Consider the following 19,790-nt stretch of genomic DNA (forward strand, 5'->3'; position numbering starts at 1 on the left):
GGCTTGACATAATTCTGATTTCTATGTGTGACTATAAAAATCCTCCAGTTGAAATCAAACAATCATTGAAATAATCAGGGAAAAATAAAATAGGCCATACAATAGCTGGATGAAATAAAGGCTTGAGTTACGCTCCGTGTTTAAATTAGTCCTGCGTGAGCTATATATCGGCTAATGTGCCTGACAGTCCATTTTCATCATAGCATCTTCTCTCGGGAGTAATATAATGTCTGCCCTTCAGGCGATGTAAATGAAGAAAAATGTAAAAGCCTGAGCCGAGGCTCAGACTGTGCATCAGTGAAGTTAAATGTGATTGAAGCGCAGTGTTGTAGCCTACAGACTAATTTCATCTTATGGGAGGAAACCCAGAAATGCCATATTAATATGTAATTACTACTATTACAGTTTCATGTCTCAAGTTTGAATATTCACATTATATAGAGGATAATGGATATTTTTTCACTCATAATGTTAAATAGGTTGGGACTTTAATATGCTAACACATGTCTAAGTTAGTGTATGCATGTAAGTATTCTATATTGAAAATGCCATTACTGCTATTTTGCCATTGTGTGTTTCAGTTAGGGTGTTTCTGTGCCATGTGTCCCATCAGGTGGTCAGGTTCAGGTGGTCCATTTATGACATATTGTTATGGGAAAACAAAACCATAAAATAAATGAATGAAATAATGTGAGACGTTTATTTCGGTATTTGATTATTAGGGAACTGCCAGGATGTTTGTACCATTAGGGTTAAGTAGAATGAAGTACAAATATCTCAGAATAAAACAATATGTAGCTTTTTGGTGTTTTCACACAAAAGTCAGATGATAGTTTATGCAACACCATCCATCCATCCACTTATTCTAACAGGCTTGCCTTTGCACTGTTGGAGGAAGGCATGGAGACACAGGGAAAGCATGCAAACTCCTCAGAGAAAAGCTCCAGACTGATTTTGAACCCACGACCTTCTTGCTGTGAAGCAACAGTCGGGCCCTTGAGTTCAATGAGTTTCCATAGCGGCATTATTTTTCAGGATGTGGTGCCCTCTTGTGACTTCTGTGCAAATTTCAATTTGCTGAAAACATAAGTAAAGAAATAAATTCATCCACATAGTCTCACAGCAAGTTGCATTCAAAACAATAAATATTAACCGAATAGTTAATGTATAACAGTTTTGCTATAACTAAACTAAAATAATATTGACTACATTGTAAAATAAAGATAGTAATAATAATATTTAATAATCCGCCAGTCCTGTGGGGGCGCTGCCAGGCGTTTCTAGACCATAGGCCTCTTTTTCCTCGGAGCGGAAGTTTGACTGTTGTTTATCCGGCTCTTCATCGTCTCGTCGTGTGAGCAACGATGGCTAGCACTGGTGCAAAACAAGCGCCTAAAATTGTCTCCAAAACTTCTGCGGGAGGCACCGGGGCGGCGGGGGCTAGTGGTGGGCCCCCGATAATGCCCCTCGCCTCTCCGCTCATGGGAAAAAAGAAAAAGCCGTTTCTAGGGATGCCTGCTCCGCTCGGTTACGTTCCCGGTCTCGGCAGAGGGTGAGCTAACTTACAGCTACATGCTGCTAACCAGATTGACCCGGTTTTTTTTTTCCAATCGTACTAACCCAAGTTAATAAGGAGTAAAATTTAAGTACGAGCTAGTTTTACAATACATAAATTAATTGGTTAATCTATATATATAATTTATACGTGAATAAAGTGCATATCGTTTCCCTTACCATGTTTTTAAATAGTTTAGTGGTTTTATGATTTAATTGCTTTACTAAACGTGAACTGTTAAATTGAAATTTAATTCAAATAGAATTAAATGTCAATATATGCAATTCCTAAATCCATAGTCATTTATTATGTAATCTGTTTTAGACAAGCGAGCAAAATTTAAGTTAAAAAGTCATAGTGATCAAAATAGTGTTATAAGCATGGAAACGTATGTCACTGTGTTATAGAGAAGAGTAAAGATCTCGCGGTATAATTTTGGCCAGGCTGTGTTTATTTATGTCACATTTAAATGAATGCTTTTCCCTCCAGTGCCACTGGTTTCACCACCCGATCTGATATCGGTCCTGCTCGTGATGCTAATGATCCAGTGGATGACCGGCATGCACCCCCTGGAAAGAGAACGGTCGGGGACCAAATGAAAAAGAACCAGGATGATGACGATGAAGATCTAAATGACACCAACTATGATGAGGTATCTGTGATTTGTTGTAGATAAAGGTGTTTTTTTCTGAGAGTTTAAATGATCAAGTCACAATTTTAAAGCCAATTCCTTGTATTATGAGCAGTTAATTTGATAATCTTGTCATACTTTGTTGTTTCTCTTGTAGTTTAATGGTTATGCAGGTAGCTTGTTCTCAAGTGGGCCCTATGAGAAAGATGATGAGGAAGCCGATGCTATATATGCAGCGCTGGACAAGAGGATGGATGAAAGACGCAAAGAAAGAAGGTTACAAAGAAGAAGAGTCTATTGTTTAATTTTTTAATCAATGCACAGTGTATTTGTTTACAAATATAATGTGGATTTTATATTGCAGGAGTCTTTTGTTCATGGTTGTCGTTGTATTTTAGGGAGCTGAGAGAAAAGGAGGAAATTGAGAAATACCGTATGGAGCGACCAAAAATTCAGCAGCAGTTCTCAGATTTAAAGGTAAGAGATTGACCCTAATTTTCCAAACCTCTCTTCTGCATCATTTATGGAGTTTAAAAAAATCTAATTTTGTCTTCTTTTTGCACTAAAAGCATCTTAAATGCATTTTGGTTTTATTGGCTTTATTATCATATCTACAGAAGAAAAGGATTAATATTATCCAATGCAATTCTTTGGTTAAATCAGAATCAGAAGGCTTTTTTTAATCCCTGAGGAAGTTATGTGATCAGAGTTTCTCCAAGACTGTAAGAACAGCAGCTAACTAAAATAAATTAAATATTTCAATATATTGCAAAGTGATGCAATATAATAAAATAGCTCTAATATACAAAAATGGCTTTAATTATAAATGTCCCAGTATCTTACACAAATGAAATATATACAGTTGACATTGTGGTGCCCCTCTTGTCATACTGTGCTTTTTTGTTTTCTCTGTAGAGGATGTGCAAATAGTAAGCGTGTGCAGGCAGTACAGCATACACTGTGCTTTAAATGGAAGATTTGTACAATGAGACAGCCACAGGCAGGATCGGTTATAGTCTCTAGATTCATGATTTTTAAGCAATGAATTCCCAGGCTAAGATCTTTCTGTGAAATAAGCTTAGTCATAGCCAAGTAGTGAAAAGTGCCTTGCATGTTTGTCTCTGAAACAGTGTTCCCTTTTCTTGTTTTACTGAGGAAATAAAATACTGATTAAAATAGAGGTGCTATTTTAATCAGTACAGATATTTGCAGATTCTGTGCAGTAAATCACATTTAGCTTAGGTACTCAGGTATTATCAAACAATCGTAAATGAAAGCAATGCTCACATCCCATTCTTTTCTCCAACATCTTACTTTACCATTTCTCTACAGAGGAAGCTTGCAGAGGTGTCAGAGGAGGAATGGCTGAGCATTCCTGAAGTGGGAGATGCCAGAAACAAGCGCCAGAGGAATCCCCGTTATGAGAAGCTCACCCCTGTCCCTGACAGCTTCTTCTCCAAACACTTGCAGAGTGGAGAGAACCACACCTCTGTTGACCCGTTGCAAGGGGTCAGTATACTGTGTATACAAATAGAAATAATTTTTGTAACTCATATTTACTTCCAAGTGCACTTCACTAAACTTCAGGGTGTAGTTTCACTATGGCCCAGCAGGAGTCAGGATGTCTCCTTGGAGAAAAACAAAAGTTACTCTCCAGTTACAGCAGTTTGCTCAGTTTTTGTTTGTTTAAGAGACTGGACACCTGTTGCTACAGTAATTGGTCACACAAACTTTGTTGGCATTTAAAATACATTTGAAAGGGACACTTCATTGACCTGTGCATGCAGGTAGATGTCCATGAATTGAAAATGGAGACACGGCGTGCTGATTTAAAAAGTTGAGTTTTTTAAGAGGTATAGCCTCTTAACAGAGAAAAAGTCATTGCTTGACTTTAAATTAAAAGATTGAAGTAATTTGTGTCATTTTGCATTGGTTAGAAAAGTGTTACATGATTCAGGCTTTTGTTTCAAGAGCTGTTTAAACGTGCCATGACAGACTTCTCACAGACTGTGTTGCTCCTCTCTGTTGACATTGTTTCCTATCTCTACTAGCTGGGAGGTCTGAACACACCTTATCCAGGAAGCATGACACCTGGTCTGATGACACCAGGGACCGGAGAACTGGATATGAGGAAAATTGGTCAGGCCAGAAACACGCTCATGGATATGAGGCTCAGTCAGGTAAATGATGCATCACCTAGCGCAACTTTCACTTTTACTTTCTTCTAGGATTCATGCTGCTGCCATTATACTGATAGAAACAACTGAACTATTCTCTATCCCTTTGTCTACATGTTTTCTGTATTCAGGTGTCTGACTCAGTGAGTGGACAAACAGTAGTGGATCCCAAGGGTTACTTGACAGATCTTAACTCTATGATCCCCACTTATGGAGGAGACATCAGGTAGAGAGACACTGACAGCATCAGATTGCTATATTTGTGTAAAAGAAGTTGCTGTGTGTATATGTGTTTAATCGCTTATTTGTGGCTCTGCTTGTTCAGTGACATCAAGAAGGCTCGTCTGCTGCTGAAATCAGTGAGGGAAACAAATCCCCATCACCCACCTGCCTGGATTGCTTCTGCCAGGCTGGAGGAGGTGACTGGGAAGTTACAGGTGGCCAGAAACCTGATCATGAAAGGCACAGAGATGTGTCCGAAGGTAAAGGAAGTTAAACAGTACAATAAAACTATTAAATGAGAACACAAGGATGCTGATGTTTTCTGGATATTTTGCTCAAATTAACCCTATAATCTCTAAGATTGCATTTCTTATAATATGGTGTTAGTATATCTCTAGTATTATAATGTAACAGCTGCTTAAATTTAAGACGTAGCATTACTTCTTGAATAAGTTGCAAATGGGGACAATAGTTTGTGCTTTCCTGTTTAAATAAGTGTTTTCCCTTTGGATTAGAGTGAGGATGTGTGGCTGGAGGCTGCCAGGCTCCAGCCTGGTGACACAGCTAAAGCCGTGGTAGCCCAGGCTGTCCGTCACCTTCCACAGTCTGTGCGCATCTATATCAGAGCTGCAGAGCTGGAGACAGACGTCAGGGCTAAGAAACGAGTCCTCAGAAAGGGTAAGGTTGTCGTTTATTCCCTCCAATATTTAACAAAAAGCTTTTTTGTGTGCTTGTGTTTATTTATTCACAGATTACCAGAAATTCGTCTTCCTGTTGTGATATGAGCCGAGGTTCATGCGCCTTCCCAGCAATGCGTATCAGAGTGAACCATTTCTGCCAAAAGAAAGCAACTTAATTTCTGCAGGGCCAAAACTCAAGACCAGTCTCAATCTGTTTATCTTCTTATAAAATCACCCACACAGATCTGCTCACTTTCTTTACTCATAAGGTTGCAACAAAAGATTTTATCACAGTTACATTTGGCAGCTGTGTTTCTGGATTCTTGTCAAAGCGAGACACCCTATTTAACCATGGTGTCAATGCTCTAACTTACGCATGCACGCACACACACAAACGCTTATTAACACTTCCCAGCAGCATACCCCACTGACAGAGATGGATCAGTGTTTCCTCTGAGGAAGAGCTTACTCCGCCTCTACATGTTCAGTTGCCTCTGCTCTACTTTTCTCAGTTACATACAAAGCACACTCCCATCCCAGCTGACACTGTTGCTATTACAGAAAATGTTATTTATTTTTGTTGTCTGTGCTTGTGTTCACTTAGCTCTATAGGATCTTTGTTAAATAGTTTTTGTGTTCTTGTTTTTATGAATTCTTGCATTGAAGAAGCATCAGCAAAATGACTTAGTATTTATTTAACTGTTCCCTGTCATAGCGCTGGAAAATGTATCCAAGTCAGTTCGACTGTGGAAGACAGCTGTTGAACTGGAGGAACCAGAGGATGCCAGGATCATGCTCAGCAGAGCTGTGGAGTGTTGCCCTACAAGTGTGGAGGTACTTCACCAACATGAACATTTGGAAATTGGACTGAATGTCTCAGAGTGCAGCACAATATATGAACATATGCAATGAACTTTTTAACTAACTCTCTGTCCTCTCTAGCTCTGGCTGGCACTGGCCCGGTTAGAGACGTATGAGAACGCTCGTCGTGTCCTGAACAAAGCTCGAGAGAATATCCCCACTGATCGCCACATCTGGATCACTGCTGCGAAGCTGGAGGAGGCCAATGGGAACACTCAGATGGTCGAAAAGATCATTGACCGAGCCATCACTTCTCTGCGTGCCAATGGTGTGGAGATCAACAGAGAACAGTGGATACAGGTTTGTTTCTGGGGCTTTCTGATTTCTTTGAAATGACTGAGAACATAAAGGGAGACCAAATTGCTTGTGTGAGTGGCTCCCACTTTGAACTGTGATGTGCTTTAAACCTGCATTCGATCTGAAGGCCAACAGACGGTGATAGCTGAGGACTCAAAAAGTCACAAAGAGTCAAAATGGAAAAAATGTCTTTCTTAGCATTTAAATTTTCAATTTAATTCAATTTCAATTTTCATTGAGTATGTTTCCTTAAAAAAAAAAAAAAAAAGAGGATATGCTCATTGGCTAACAACTTGTGATTGACCAGGCAACAGCCAATAAACAAGCCATTTCACAGGCATGCTCATTCGTCTTTGTCACAAGTGAGTCATGCCTGAATGAGGGAATCACTTTAACTAAGTGAGAAAGCCAACAGTGACGTATCCTGTTTCTGAAAAGGCCCAAAGATTCACGCTGAACAGCCTGCTGCACTTAAACTTGAAGCGAGGATCTGTTTTGGGAGATTTCATACGAACTTGCTATTGCGAATTGTTCATTGGTTGTTGTTGGACTTACTCTTTTAGAGACTTTGCTGTGGAGTTAAGTTTGCAAGCCTGCAAAAGCAAATTACAACCTTACAAAGACAAACTACTGCTTTATTTTACATTTACATGACTAGAGTCCCCTAAAGGCTCCAGAGAATTGCCTGTTTACACATTACCTGTCTCACTATTGTGAAGAGAAAACGGCTTTTAGCCAGAATATGCAGAACACTTATCCTAACAACTTTGAAGTCAACCCTGCACTTCCTTGGCTCCCCAGCAATCCACTTGCCAAGTGTGGAACATGTTAAATGAATGGCTTGTGAGAACAGCAAACAACTCACACAAGATGTTTCATATGGATGCAAAACAACACAGCACTGTGTCTAATGTTTTGTTTAGTGCAGTACACAGCTGTTTTGCAGTAATTGCCTTTAACTGAAATTCCTCTTTTGCATAGTTGTTTTATTTGTTTCTTTTTTTGCCAGTGGCATTTTTTTCTTGTCACCGCAAATATTTGCTTATTAATGTCTGTCAGCTTTAATACTATTATTATTATTTTATAAATCTGCAGGTGTTCTGATGTCAGTTTTAAAATTTCTTTCTAATTAATATTAGAATCATTTTCATGTTAATCCCTTTATCATTTCATTGGAATGACTTACCTAGAATTGATACCAGCAGTTCATCCAGTAATTTTTGCACCCTTCTTCTTCTTCTCCCAAAGTGTCTATCCTTCTAAATGCTTGTTCATACCCTGCAGGACGCAGAGGAGTGTGACAAAGCAGGTAGTGTGGCTACCTGCCAGGCCGTGATAAGGGCTGTCATAGGGATTGGAATTGAGGAGGAGGACCGCAAACACACCTGGATGGAAGATGCTGAGAGTGTAAGTATAGAGAGATTAGTTTGGGTTTTTTAAAATAAGTTTTTTACATACTTGCTGTTGTAGTTAAATTTAACAGTGAGATGGTTGTGTGTTTGTGCCTCAGTGTGTGGCCCACGGGGCGCTGGAGTGTGCCAGAGCCATCTATGCCCATGCTCTCCAAGTATTCCCAAGTAAAAAAAGTGTCTGGCTTAGAGCTGCCTACTTTGAGAAGAACCATGGCACCAGGTGACAAGCTTTAATTACCAAATGCAAACATTAGCAGTCACAAGGTGACATTTGCTGTTTTGCATCACTATACTTATTTATTCTTTTTTGCTCCTGTGCTTTATGACCTGCTGCTTCGTCGCCGCCGCCACATCCATTATTCTTCCATGGCACATTTAATTTCTCAGAGAGTCCTTGGAGGCTTTACTTCAGAGGGCTGTGGCTCACTGCCCCAAAGCAGAGGTATTGTGGCTAATGGGTGCCAAGTCCAAGTGGCTGGCTGAGGATGTGCCAGCAGCCAGAAGCATCCTTGCTCTGGCCTTCCAGGTAATTAAAAAGCATTCACTTCTCAATACAGCATGTCAAATATTAGAGTAATCTATGTATACCTATGTCTAACTCTGTTATCCTGTGCCTTCTGCTTCTCCTCACCCTCTGTCCTCCTCTGTCTGTTTTCCTAGGCTAACCCAAACAGTGAAGAGATCTGGCTTGCTGCTGTCAAACTGGAGTCGGAGAATAATGAGTATGAAAGAGCCCGTCGACTGTTAGCCAAGGCCCGCAGCAGTGCACCAACAGCCAGGGTAAGTGTATCTGTGTGAATTTCAGAGTAGGGAACTATTGTAAAGGTTACTTCGTAGAAAGGATAAAAGTTAATACTTGGTTTTCTGTTTGAGCTTTTAATACTTGGTTGAATTATAGAATTGCCTAAAAAGCTATTAAAGGAAACTGAATATTTTTATAAGAAGATTAATGAAATCAAGTTGTTCAGGTTATCTCATGTCACTTGCACTGAGTATGACTGCTTTTGCATTGAATCAATCCTGTCCTTTCACTTTGACTGGCCTTTTATGAACTGTACTACATTGTGTTTTTCAAGTAGTGTTATTAATTTTTGAACTCTGACACATTTTGGATGAGTGATTCAAGTGTTAGTTTATTTTTCTGTTTTGAAACCACTGCTCTCTACATAATGGTGCAATTTCCTTGAGGTTGTTTCTGGGAACACTGTCAGGTTCAGGCTTGCAGGTTTTCCACAGATTATGAGGTTCAGTACCACATAGGCTGACAGATGTTGTCAGCCAAGCTTTTAAACCACCACTCTGTCTGTCAAGTGACCTGCCAACACTCCCCTTTATCTTTGTTGTATTCTGACAGATGTGAGTAAGAGAATCTGCCTTAATGTTTGCTGTACTGCTTGTCCTATCAGATAACACAAAGTTTTAGTGTTAACCACTTAAGCATTTAGGCAAAAACTTAGCAAGTTGGCATTTGATAAAACTGATGTATAGACTTGCAAGTACTGGGGTTCAGTATAAGCATTTTCCTTGTTTTACATTATTCTGTTTCAGGTGTATTACAATGCATTTGCAAATATAAAACTTCATAGGTCTCATTTGTATTTGTAATCTCTACAGGTGTTTATGAAGTCAGTGAAATTGGAGTGGGTGTTGGGAAACATAGAAGCTGCCCAGGAGTTGTGCACCGAGGCCCTGAAGCACTACGAGGACTTCCCTAAGCTTTGGATGATGCGAGGCCAAATCGAGGAGCAGTGTGAAAATATGGATAAAGCTAGAGAGGCCTATAACCAAGGGGTGAGGATGGGGTTATGTTTGGGGCATGGGTTTGTTTTAGTATTGGATTGACCACAAATGCAAAGGAAGGAAGTGTTTTATTTTTTTGATGAAAATGAGTGTATCATTAAAAACCAGAGTAAGGGTTAAGGATTTTTTTTTCATTGGTACAGTTAAAGAAGTGTCCCCACTCTGTGCCACTGTGGTTGTTGCTGTCACATTTGGAAGAGAGAGTGGGACAGCTGACCAGAGCCAGAGCAATCCTCGAGAAGGCGCGGCTCAAGAATCCCCAGACCGCTGAGCTGTGGTAAGACAATACACAACAACAAGGAACTAGGAAGAGTTTTAGTTTGGAAAAGGTCACCTGCGCAGCAGTGTATTTTAGCACATGCATGTTTTTTTTCTCTCCTATCTATGAAAACCTGTAAAAAGTTACAGCTGGAAAACATTATATTTGTGCCTCCAAACTAGAAGCAGGCTTAATTTGTTTTTGCAAAACCACATCAACCGAAACTGGCATTGCTGGCAAATCAAGAACATATATAACACCAACACCATTTATTGTCATAAATTCTGAAATAAAGGCATCTAAAAGTACATGTGATCTTATTAATCAGGCTGGAGTCAGTCAGATTGGAGTACAGGGCTGGACTGAAGAACATTGCCAACACACTGATGGCCAAAGCCCTGCAGGAGTGCCCAAATTCAGGTGTGTATAAAATGCTGCTATAGATGGAAAAGCTTTGTTTTTGTGAACCTGTATTAGTGCAAAAAACCCCAACATCAATGTATTTTCAGTTAAACAAGCAGCTGTTTTTTATGTGCATTAAAGTTATATAAAAATTTAACAGTGCAAATGCAAATTTCTTGCTGACAGTTTAACCAAAAGGCATTTCCAGTGGAAATTGGCCGACATATCCTCAGCATAACCATGTATAATAGCCACAAAACTTAAAAAGAGGTTATACACACACACAACACGGTAATATTATGTTGAAGCACAGTACGTATCACTCCGCGAGGCTCCTCCCTACGATAGCCGTAATGCTCCGACAATCCATCAAGCGGTGCGGGTTTGTAGCTTAGCAAAGTCGTGCCAAAACATTTGACAGATTTTCGAGCACTGTGTACCACATAAAATCGTTTCGAGGTCAGTAAATACAACCAGAATTCATACATAAGGCACACGGGATTATAAGGGGCACTGTCGATTTTCAGAAAAATCAAAGGATTGATTTTAAGTGTGCCGTATTTTCCAAAAAACACAGTAATAACGACGGGCCGCTAGCATGCTCTACCAAAAATAGTGCTTTGTTGTGTATCTGACGGACGAAAGCTCAACCTGTTCCACACCACTGAAGTTTGAGCATTTTTACAAACCAATTCTGGTTCATCCGTTTCATTCACCGATCCACTTTCGCCCTTCTCATTCTCAGTCGCCGCCATGCTTTTTCCACCATGTGCGTATGAAAACAAAGGCACTGCGCATGCGCATTTTACCCATATTCTATCATGATATTTCATTTTCTTATCATTGCCCATATACCGGTATTACCGTGAACGGTATGATATGGCCCAGCCCTATGCACAACCCAGTTTGATTTGAAGTAGGCTGTGCCAGATTGGAGTCTTTGGCGGGCCGAATCTGGCCCCTGGGTATTAAGTTTGTGATACCTGCTTTAGATGGTTTGTTTTCCTCTGTGCCCTTCACGTTTATGCAGACTTAACTTTCGTTCATTGCACTGGCACTATTGGACTTTAATGCACAAATTTCAATCCCCTTTTATTTTCTTCCTTCAAAGGTATCCTGTGGGCTGAGGCAGTGTTTTTGGAGGCCAGACCCCAGAGGAAGACAAAGAGTGTGGATGCTTTGAAGAAGTGTGAACATGATCCACACGTCTTGCTCGCTGTTGCCAAGTATGACTTGAATTTTTCACTCCCTTCAGTAATAGCTATTACTTTTTGTGATAACCTACAATATAAAAATGTGTATTTTGTTGGTGTTTTACATTCAGCAGACCTTTCTGTATGAAACTCTTAACATTTTGAGATGTTCTGCATATGTCAGGTTGTTCTGGAGTGAGCGTAAGATCACCAAGTCTAGAGAGTGGTTCCTCAGGACCGTAAAGATTGAGCCAGATCTGGGGGATGCTTGGGCTTTCTTCTACAAGTTTGAGCTGCAGCATGGCACAGAGGTAAGGATCTGGTGTCTAGACTTGTGCTATTTTGTTCATGCATTAATAAGTTGATTAAATCATTTGAAGTTTGATTCAAACCTGCTGCCTGGCTGGGAGCTTTCTGTGTGGAGTTTTCTAGTTCTTCATGTACCTGTGTGAGTTTTCCTCAGTACTGATTGCATTGGTGCAGTTTTACTCCAGGCATTGGTTGTGAATCAATTGTTTGTTATTACTTATTGTTATTGTATGAAGTGAATATGTCAGCTGCTATAAACTTAAAATTTTCAGATTTATGTTCAGTCATTAAAATGTGCTGTAAAACATGAAATCATACGTGATAAACATGTAATTAGTTTTTCCAGCTCCATGATTTATTGATTGATTGATTGAATCTTTATTTTGAACATGTTGAAAAAGTACAACAACATAGAATTAAAAAAGACAAATGAACAAAGCAAAACAAAAGGAAAACGAGCAACCACAACTACAAATAACTTTCATGTTCAAAAAGGAGCAGGAAGAAGCATAAGTTTATTTAATCCCACCCCTTTTCCACTATCTAGTAATCAATAGACTACAGAAATACCTCCTTGCAATTACATTATATGTCATGTGTATTTATTTATTTTTTTTATTATTCATTTTTTATATATATGTAGTAGGGGTGCAACGATACTCGTATCGATATCGAACCGTTCGATACAGTGCTTTCGGTTCGGTACGCATATGTATCGAACGATACAACATTTTTAATTTATTTTATCAACTTTCCTTCTGACGATGCTGTCTGTGTTGAGCGCTCAGTGGATCTGCGCTCGACAGTGCAGCCTAGGCGGAGTAGTCGAACACAGATTCACTGAGCGCAGGGCAAGCTAGCGAGACAGAAGCTAGGCTCGTTGCAACATGGCAAATTGAACCTCCCCCACCCTCATTCACATCTGGCGTTTGGAACTATTTTGGTTTTCATGTGACGTATGACCCTGAAGGTAAGCGTGTCATGGACAAAAGTAAAACAGTATGTTGGATGTGCCAGCAATGCTCAATTGGTGGGAACTAGTGTGTTAGCGCAGTTAGCTCGTTAATGTGTTGACGTCTTCCAGCCCCACTCATGAGGTGATCCGCGGTAGCTCGTTAACGGAGATTTGCCGTGTTGTGACATTAATGTCATTTCAGATTAACGCTGACAGCACTAGTGGGAAGCCCAGAAGAAGCGTATAGTATAGCTTTTATTTTGGAAAGAGACATTTCTCCATAATAAACTCTCTTTTCCAAAGATGAGTGATTCCTCAATCAGATACAGGGCTCGCAAAATCGCTAGCCCGACGTCCTGGGGCTTTTTTCCAGTCGGGCTACCAAAATCTATCTCTGCCCTGCCCGTCGGCCTATCGTAGGAAGGAAAAATATATGTCAATGCTTTTGCATTCTTTCGGAAATGTAGCTGGGTAATTATGTCATTGGCATCGGCCACTGTCAATATGTGACATACTGAAATCGCGTTTGAATTTGCGCTTGTTTTCTGCTTTCACTTTGCAATCGCGTGAACTGTGTATAGAGAGCGACAGTACTGATTGGTGAGTGATGATAATTTGCGCACCAATTCCTCTGACATCGTCTTATCAATCGTTAGCTTACTATGCAAACATGACAAGTGAAATCTCCCGCAGCTTAAACATGTGAGAGGTTGATCGCGCAGAGAATCGCTGAGCGTTATGTTAGTGCGTGTGTAAAAGCAGCAGGATATATATTTTAGTTCTGCTGAGCCAAATAAGACAGGTCAGGGTGAAGAAGTGACAAAACGCAAAAGTTATGACAAATCAGACTATAAGACAAAAAGAAAGTGCAGCTTTATGGTTTCATGGACAAAAGAATTTCTGTGGCTGCAATATGACGAGCTAAATAACCAGGGCTGCACATAAGTGGTCCGCAGGTGCGCATTCGCTGTCAAAATAAAAACCTGCACAAGATAAGAAGTTGCAACGTGTGTTTGCGTACATAAGATTTTCAGGCGGAGGACAGACATTTGTTTAGAACTCTTAAAGATGTCGAAGAAGCTCCTTTAAGCAATTACTGTGATGTTCCTCCACCTCCAAAGAAATGTCAGGAGTCCGAACCACAAAAGAAGCGCGTATTCTCGGAAAAGTGGTTGCAGGAGGTGAGCTGGCTTCAAACAAATGATGAACGCACAGAGATGTGGTGCAGAATGTGCCGTGAAAATTTAATAAATGACAAATTAATAAAAAGGCATGAACATTTTTTTGTATCGAAAAAATATCGAACCGTGACACCAAAGTATCGAACCGAACCGAACCGTGAATTTTCTGTATCGTTGCACCCCTAATATGTAGATATATATATATGTATATATATATGTATATATACAGTGGGGCAAAAAAGTATTTAGTCAGCCACCGATTGTGCAAGTTCCCCCACTTAAAATAATGACAGAGGTCAGTAATTTGCACCAGAGGTACACTTCAACTGTGAGAGACAGAATGTGAAAAAAAATCCATGAATTCACATGGTAGGATTTGTAAAGAATTTATTCGTAAATCAGGGTGGAAAATAAGTATTTGGTCACCTCAAACAAGGAAAATCCCTGGCTCTCACAGACCTGTAACGTCTTCTGTAAGAAGCTTTTCTGTCCCCCACTCGTTACCTGTATGAATGGCACCTGTTTGACCTCATCATCTGTATAAAAGACACCTGTCCACAGCCTCAACCAGTCAGACTCCAAACTCCGCCATGGCCAAGACCAAAGAGCTTTCGAAGGACACCAGGAAAAGAATTGTAGACCTGCACCAGACTGGGAAGAGTGAATCTACAATAGGCAAGCAGCTTGGTGTGAAAAAATCAACTGTGGGAGCAATCATCAGAAAATGGAAGACATACAAGACCACTGATAATCTCCCTCGATCTGGGGCTCCACGCAAGATCTCATCCCGTGGGGTCAAAATGATCATGAGAACGGTGAGCAAAGATCCCAGAACCACACGGGGGGACCTGGTGAATGACCTGCAGAGAGCTGGGACCAAAGTAACAAAGGTCACCATCAGTAACACACTACAACGGCAGGGAATCAAATCCCGCAGTGCCAGACGTGTTCCGCTGCTGAAGCCAGTGCATGTCCAGGCCCGTCTGAAGTTTGCCAGAGAGCACATGGATGATACAGCAGAGGATTGGGAGAATGTCATGTGGTCAGATGAAACCAAAGTAGAACTTTTTGGTATAAACTCAACTCGTCGTGTTTGGAGGAAGAAGAATACTGAGTTGCATCCCAAGAACACCATACCTACTGTGAAGCATGGGGGTGGAAACATCATGCTATGGGGCTGTTTTTCTGCCAAGGGGACAGGACGACTGATCCGTGTTAAGGACAGAATGAATGGGGCCAAGTATCGTGAGATTTTGAGCCAAAACCTCCTTCCATCAGTGAGAACTTTGAAGATGAAACGAGGCTGGGTCTTCCAACATGACAATGATCCAAAACACACCGCCCGGGCAACAAAGGAGTGGCTCCGTAAGAAGCATTTGAAAGTCCTGGAGTGGCCTAGCCAGTCTCCAGACCTCAACCCCATAGAAAATCTGTGGCGGGAGTTGAAAGTCCGTGTTGCTCGGCGACAGCCCCAAAACATCACTGCTCTTGAGAAGATCTGCATGGAGGAATGGGCCAAAATACCAGCTACTGTGTGTGCAAACCTGGTAAAGACCTATAGTAAACGTTTGACCTCTGTTATTGCCAACAAAGGTTATGTTACAAAGTATTGAGTTGTATTTTTGTTATTGACCAAATACTTATTTTCCACCCTGATTTACGAATAAATTCTTTACAAATCCTACCATGTGAATTCATGGATTTTTTTTCACATTCTGTCTCTCACAGTTGAAGTGTACCTCTGGTGCAAATTACTGACCTCTGTCATCATTTTAAGTGGGGGAACTTGCACAATCTGTGGCTGACTAAATACTTTTTTGCCCCACTGTATGTGTATATATATATGTGTGTATATATATATATGTATATATGTGTGTGTGTGTATATATATATATATGTATATATATGTATATATATGTTTCTATCTATCCATACATACGTATATACACATACGCACATATACACATTTTCAATAACCCCATTAACACCTCAAAGGATACACAACCTACAAATATATATATATATACCCATACCAACATACCCGTGCACCCGCACACACATGAAAATATTAGACAAGAACACCCTATCTAATCTCTACCTCTTCCCTTTACCCTGTAAAAATCATCTCCTTAAACCGCTTTTTAAACTGCGCCATGCTCGGATATTGCTTTATATCTTTACTTAGTCTGTTCCACAGCTTCACTCCACACACAGAGACGCAAAAACATTTTAATGTTGTACGGATACGAGGATGTTTTAAATTTAATTCCCCCCTCAAATTGTATCCCCGTTCCCTTTTAGAAAACATTTTTAGAATATTGTCAGGAAGCAGGTTATTTATTGCTTTATATATAATTTGTGCAGTGAGAAAATGAACCAGATCTGTGAATTTTAGAATTTTTGATTTTAAGAATAGTGGATTTGTATGTTCTCTGTAACCAGTTTTATGGATTATCCTTATGGCCCTTTTTTGTAATAGAAAGATTGATGATAGCGAACATTTGTAAGTATTGCCCCACACCTCTGCACAGTAATTCAAATACGGTGCAATCAGGGAACAATAGAGAATGTGGAGTGATTTGTGGTCCAGAATGTGTTTTACTTTACTCAAGATTGAGACACTTCTTGAAATTTTGTTATGTATATGATTTATATGAGACTTCCAGTTTAATTTATCATCTATAATCACACCAAGAAACTTATGTTCAAGTACTCTTTCAATTTCCACACCATCTATATGAATCTGCACTTGTGCATTTCTATTTATGGTATACATTCTTGCTTTTTTTTCCTTTCTTCACAAAGTTGGTAGTCACTTACTTGTTTGTGTGGCCGGTCCATGTGTTGTGCTGTGATTGTATAACATTACTGCTCTGTATGCTTCAGGAGCAGCAGGAAGAGGTGCGAAAACGCTGTGAGAATGCAGAGCCCCGTCATGGAGAGCTGTGGTGTGCCGAGTCCAAACATGTACTAAACTGGCAGAAGAAAACAGGAGAGATCTTAGCACAGGTAGCCAGCAAGATCAAGAACACATTCTGAGAGTGGGGAAATTTGGACTGAAAACACCTGGAGGACTCTGGCAGTCGCCAGTATAGAAGTGAGCAGCTATTGACATGCTTATTCTGTACCAGGACTTGCCCATCTCTGACAGATTTAAAGTATTTACACACGCCCTTACATTTTTTTGTTGTTGTACGTGTCAGGAGAAAGTAATGATTTGACGTCAAAGTGACGAAATCTGTGGATGTTTTTAAAAAAAAAATTAAAAAAAATCAAAGTGACTGATGGTTACCCTCTTCATCCTGATATGCAGTAAGGAGATCTTTGGCTGCGATGTGAGATTTTTGTGGATACGTTTTTGATCTGTCTGTGTGTATGGGGTTGCCTCAGCTATTGTTGTGATTTGGCTTCTTTGTTAAAATCCTTGTCTTATACTCTCCTAAAAGTGCTAGAAGACTACCCTTAGGTGTCCTCTCGGATTTCACAGCATTTTTCTGTTATTATTTAAACCTCCTGAGTCATGCTCTGCTTGATGTTGACGATCAGAGGTGGTGTGTTTTGTTTTGTTTTGTTAAAACGTTGAATTTTGTTTTGCTTCAGGTCCCACACGCCTTCTGGCAAATAATACATTGTTTTCCCTTTGCAACTCTGCTGTGAAGATGCAACCGATGAATCATCTAGTAAGCAGCTGTCGCATGTGCATTGAATAATTAAAGAGAAAAACACCCATTCTAGTGATTCATTCATTCCTAAATCCACCTTTTTAGCATATTACTGAGTATAAAAGGTTACTTTCAGGTTTATTAAATAAATGATTATGTCATAGTAAATCTGTCATTCTCTTCTCTTTGGTTTAGAGTCATGCAGAGTGTCTCCCATCTTCTTTACTATTAATCCCTGCTGTTATTTTATAGTTCTGCCGTGTTGGATCATTCAGCATCATCTAAATTTTAATATGCATTACCACAGAATTCTTCCAAAGGTCTGCCTAGTTCAGCTAACAACCTGACTAACTTTACCGATATCAATCAAATATCGCAGTCTGCACTCCCATTGGTCAGTGTTGGTATTCTGCTTGTTAGGCAGAAGAAGGGCAACAAAAGATAAACAGGGCAGGCTATAATAGCTTTGTGGAGTTGGAGTTGGGTAACATTCAGCTGTGTGTACAAGTAGGAAGATGGCAGTTTTTTTGTTACTGAAAATGTAACAAAAGCTACAGTTATATAATCAATATGGACTTAAAGGACAGGCTTATAAGCTTTAATTCAAGGGGTGTCCAATACCACTGATGAGTTAGAGCTGGTCCAGTGTTTTTACAGTGTTCCAATTTTATTTATTATTTTGTTTTGTGAGCTGCTTCTATTTTTTTTTCTTCACAAGTTAATGTGGTAAAAGGTCGTGAGATATTTCCAAGTGACGTGTTTTTGGAAAGCAGCTGTGAACCACAATGTGCCATCAAAAGCTCTTAAGTACAAGTGTAACAGACCAAATATCAGCTGCAAAACAAGAAAAAACAGCTCCTTCAGCGTGATAGCAAGTGCATTAGAGAGGCCAAATCATTTAGACAGGAAAAAAACAAAACCAAGGCACTTTGCAACATAACAAAGTCCACATTTCCATGGATGACAACACCGGTGGATGATCCTGGGATCCTTTCCATTGTAAATGGAGCCTGACTGATATTTAGGACGATACTGATATTTGGTTATTTTAAAAATATGATATTGCGATATATTTGTTGATATCTTTTTTTTTTTTTAAGAAGACATAAAATAAACATAAACATTTGTTACGTGTACTTTTTTTATCCCCTGCCCAAAGCTGCACGGATCAGCTGCTTGTTGCGTTTGTTGGGTTGCGAATAGGGAAGTTGCAGAGTGCCCTCTGGTGGACAACTTATGCAATATCAACACCCACAACGTGGTTGAAGGGCGTTTCTCTCCTATGTCATTTATGAGCTGTTACAAATGCAGATACCAATAGACTGGCATACAGCTAAGTCAGTTGGGCTCTAATTATAAGGATACAGAGGGTTAACGACAAGGTTCAAACCATACCTGAAAGTAAAAGGAAAGATTAGACTTTGCCAGAGCAGTTTGGAAACACCATTCTATAAACTGACATCAACCTTTACCGGAATGATGGACAAAAAAAGATTGGCACAGCCATCCATTGACTCATAACTTAAGCATACAGCATCTAATAAAAAATGGACTGGAGACAGTATGATGCACAGACACGCATGCTTTCCAGTTTCACTAGTCACTAGTGTTGTGATGACACAAGGCAGAAAGAGTCATGAAAAACTTAAATGTTGGGCTAAACACCACAAAGTAGGAAACTCATTCCACGTTAATTTATTAAATTACATTCTAGCTGCTGAAAATAAGTGACTGTGAAAGATGGTTGTGATTTTTCAACAGTTCATGCAATATTTTTGTTTAACTCAAAGCTGAGAGTCTGTACTTAACGTCCATATTCACTCTGTAATAGGGGTGGGTTTTAATAATCAATTCATCGATTAAAATCTATTCTGGCTTGGATAACGTGATATCGATTCATTAAAATCCTGAATCTATTTTTTTATATAAATGTATTTTGCCCAAAATTCCAGAATCTCAAGTGAAATGTCACAAAATTTTGACAATCACCAAACATTTAAAACAGTACATGAGAGCAGGTACACGGATTCTGCACAAAGACGTAAACACAAAGCGCAGATCAGAATCAGGGAGATGTCGCCTTTCTCACCCGACGGCATGGACATGGTCGGGGCTGAAAGCCGACAGCTCGCTGATTCTGGTGTTTCAGCGGGTCTGCGCACAGCTCTCTCACTCTCTCTCTCTCAGTGTACTT

General features: G+C 39.8%; 1 protein-coding gene across 1 annotated transcript; it reads left to right on the forward strand.

Annotated features, from left to right (window-relative positions):
* The first annotated feature begins 1,314 nt into the window (after positions 1-1,314).
* Positions 1,315-19,052, forward strand: prpf6 (PRP6 pre-mRNA processing factor 6 homolog (S. cerevisiae)). The gene is made up of 21 exons (XM_085146407.1): positions 1,315-1,552; positions 2,045-2,207; positions 2,344-2,462; positions 2,585-2,663; positions 3,519-3,695; positions 4,238-4,366; positions 4,495-4,589; positions 4,689-4,845; positions 5,101-5,263; positions 5,981-6,099; positions 6,208-6,426; positions 7,708-7,830; positions 7,934-8,055; positions 8,223-8,361; positions 8,496-8,615; positions 9,450-9,626; positions 9,779-9,912; positions 10,223-10,314; positions 11,408-11,522; positions 11,674-11,800; positions 16,821-19,052. The coding sequence occupies exons 1-21, from the start codon at positions 1,365-1,367 to the stop codon at positions 16,971-16,973; spliced, it is 2,910 nt and encodes a 969-aa protein (XP_085002533.1). The 5' UTR covers positions 1,315-1,364; the 3' UTR covers positions 16,974-19,052.
* The last annotated feature ends 738 nt before the right edge of the window (positions 19,053-19,790 follow it).

Source organism: Neolamprologus multifasciatus, chromosome 20 (genome assembly GCF_963576455.1).
Source record: "Neolamprologus multifasciatus chromosome 20, fNeoMul1.2, whole genome shotgun sequence".
Classification (NCBI taxonomy): Eukaryota; Metazoa; Chordata; class Actinopteri; order Cichliformes; family Cichlidae; genus Neolamprologus; species Neolamprologus multifasciatus.

Excerpts from the sequence above, each read along its gene's own strand:
- prpf6 (XM_085146407.1), top strand. The coding sequence starts at position 1,365 with ATGGCTAGCACTGGTGCAAAACAAGCGCCTAAAATTGTCTCCAAAACT. Across the intron at positions 4,590-4,688 it reads ACTTATGGAGGAGACATCAG|TGACATCAAGAAGGCTCGTC; the intron begins GTAGAGAGACAC and ends CTGCTTGTTCAG. Across the intron at positions 8,362-8,495 it reads TCCTTGCTCTGGCCTTCCAG|GCTAACCCAAACAGTGAAGA; the intron begins GTAATTAAAAAG and ends CTGTTTTCCTAG.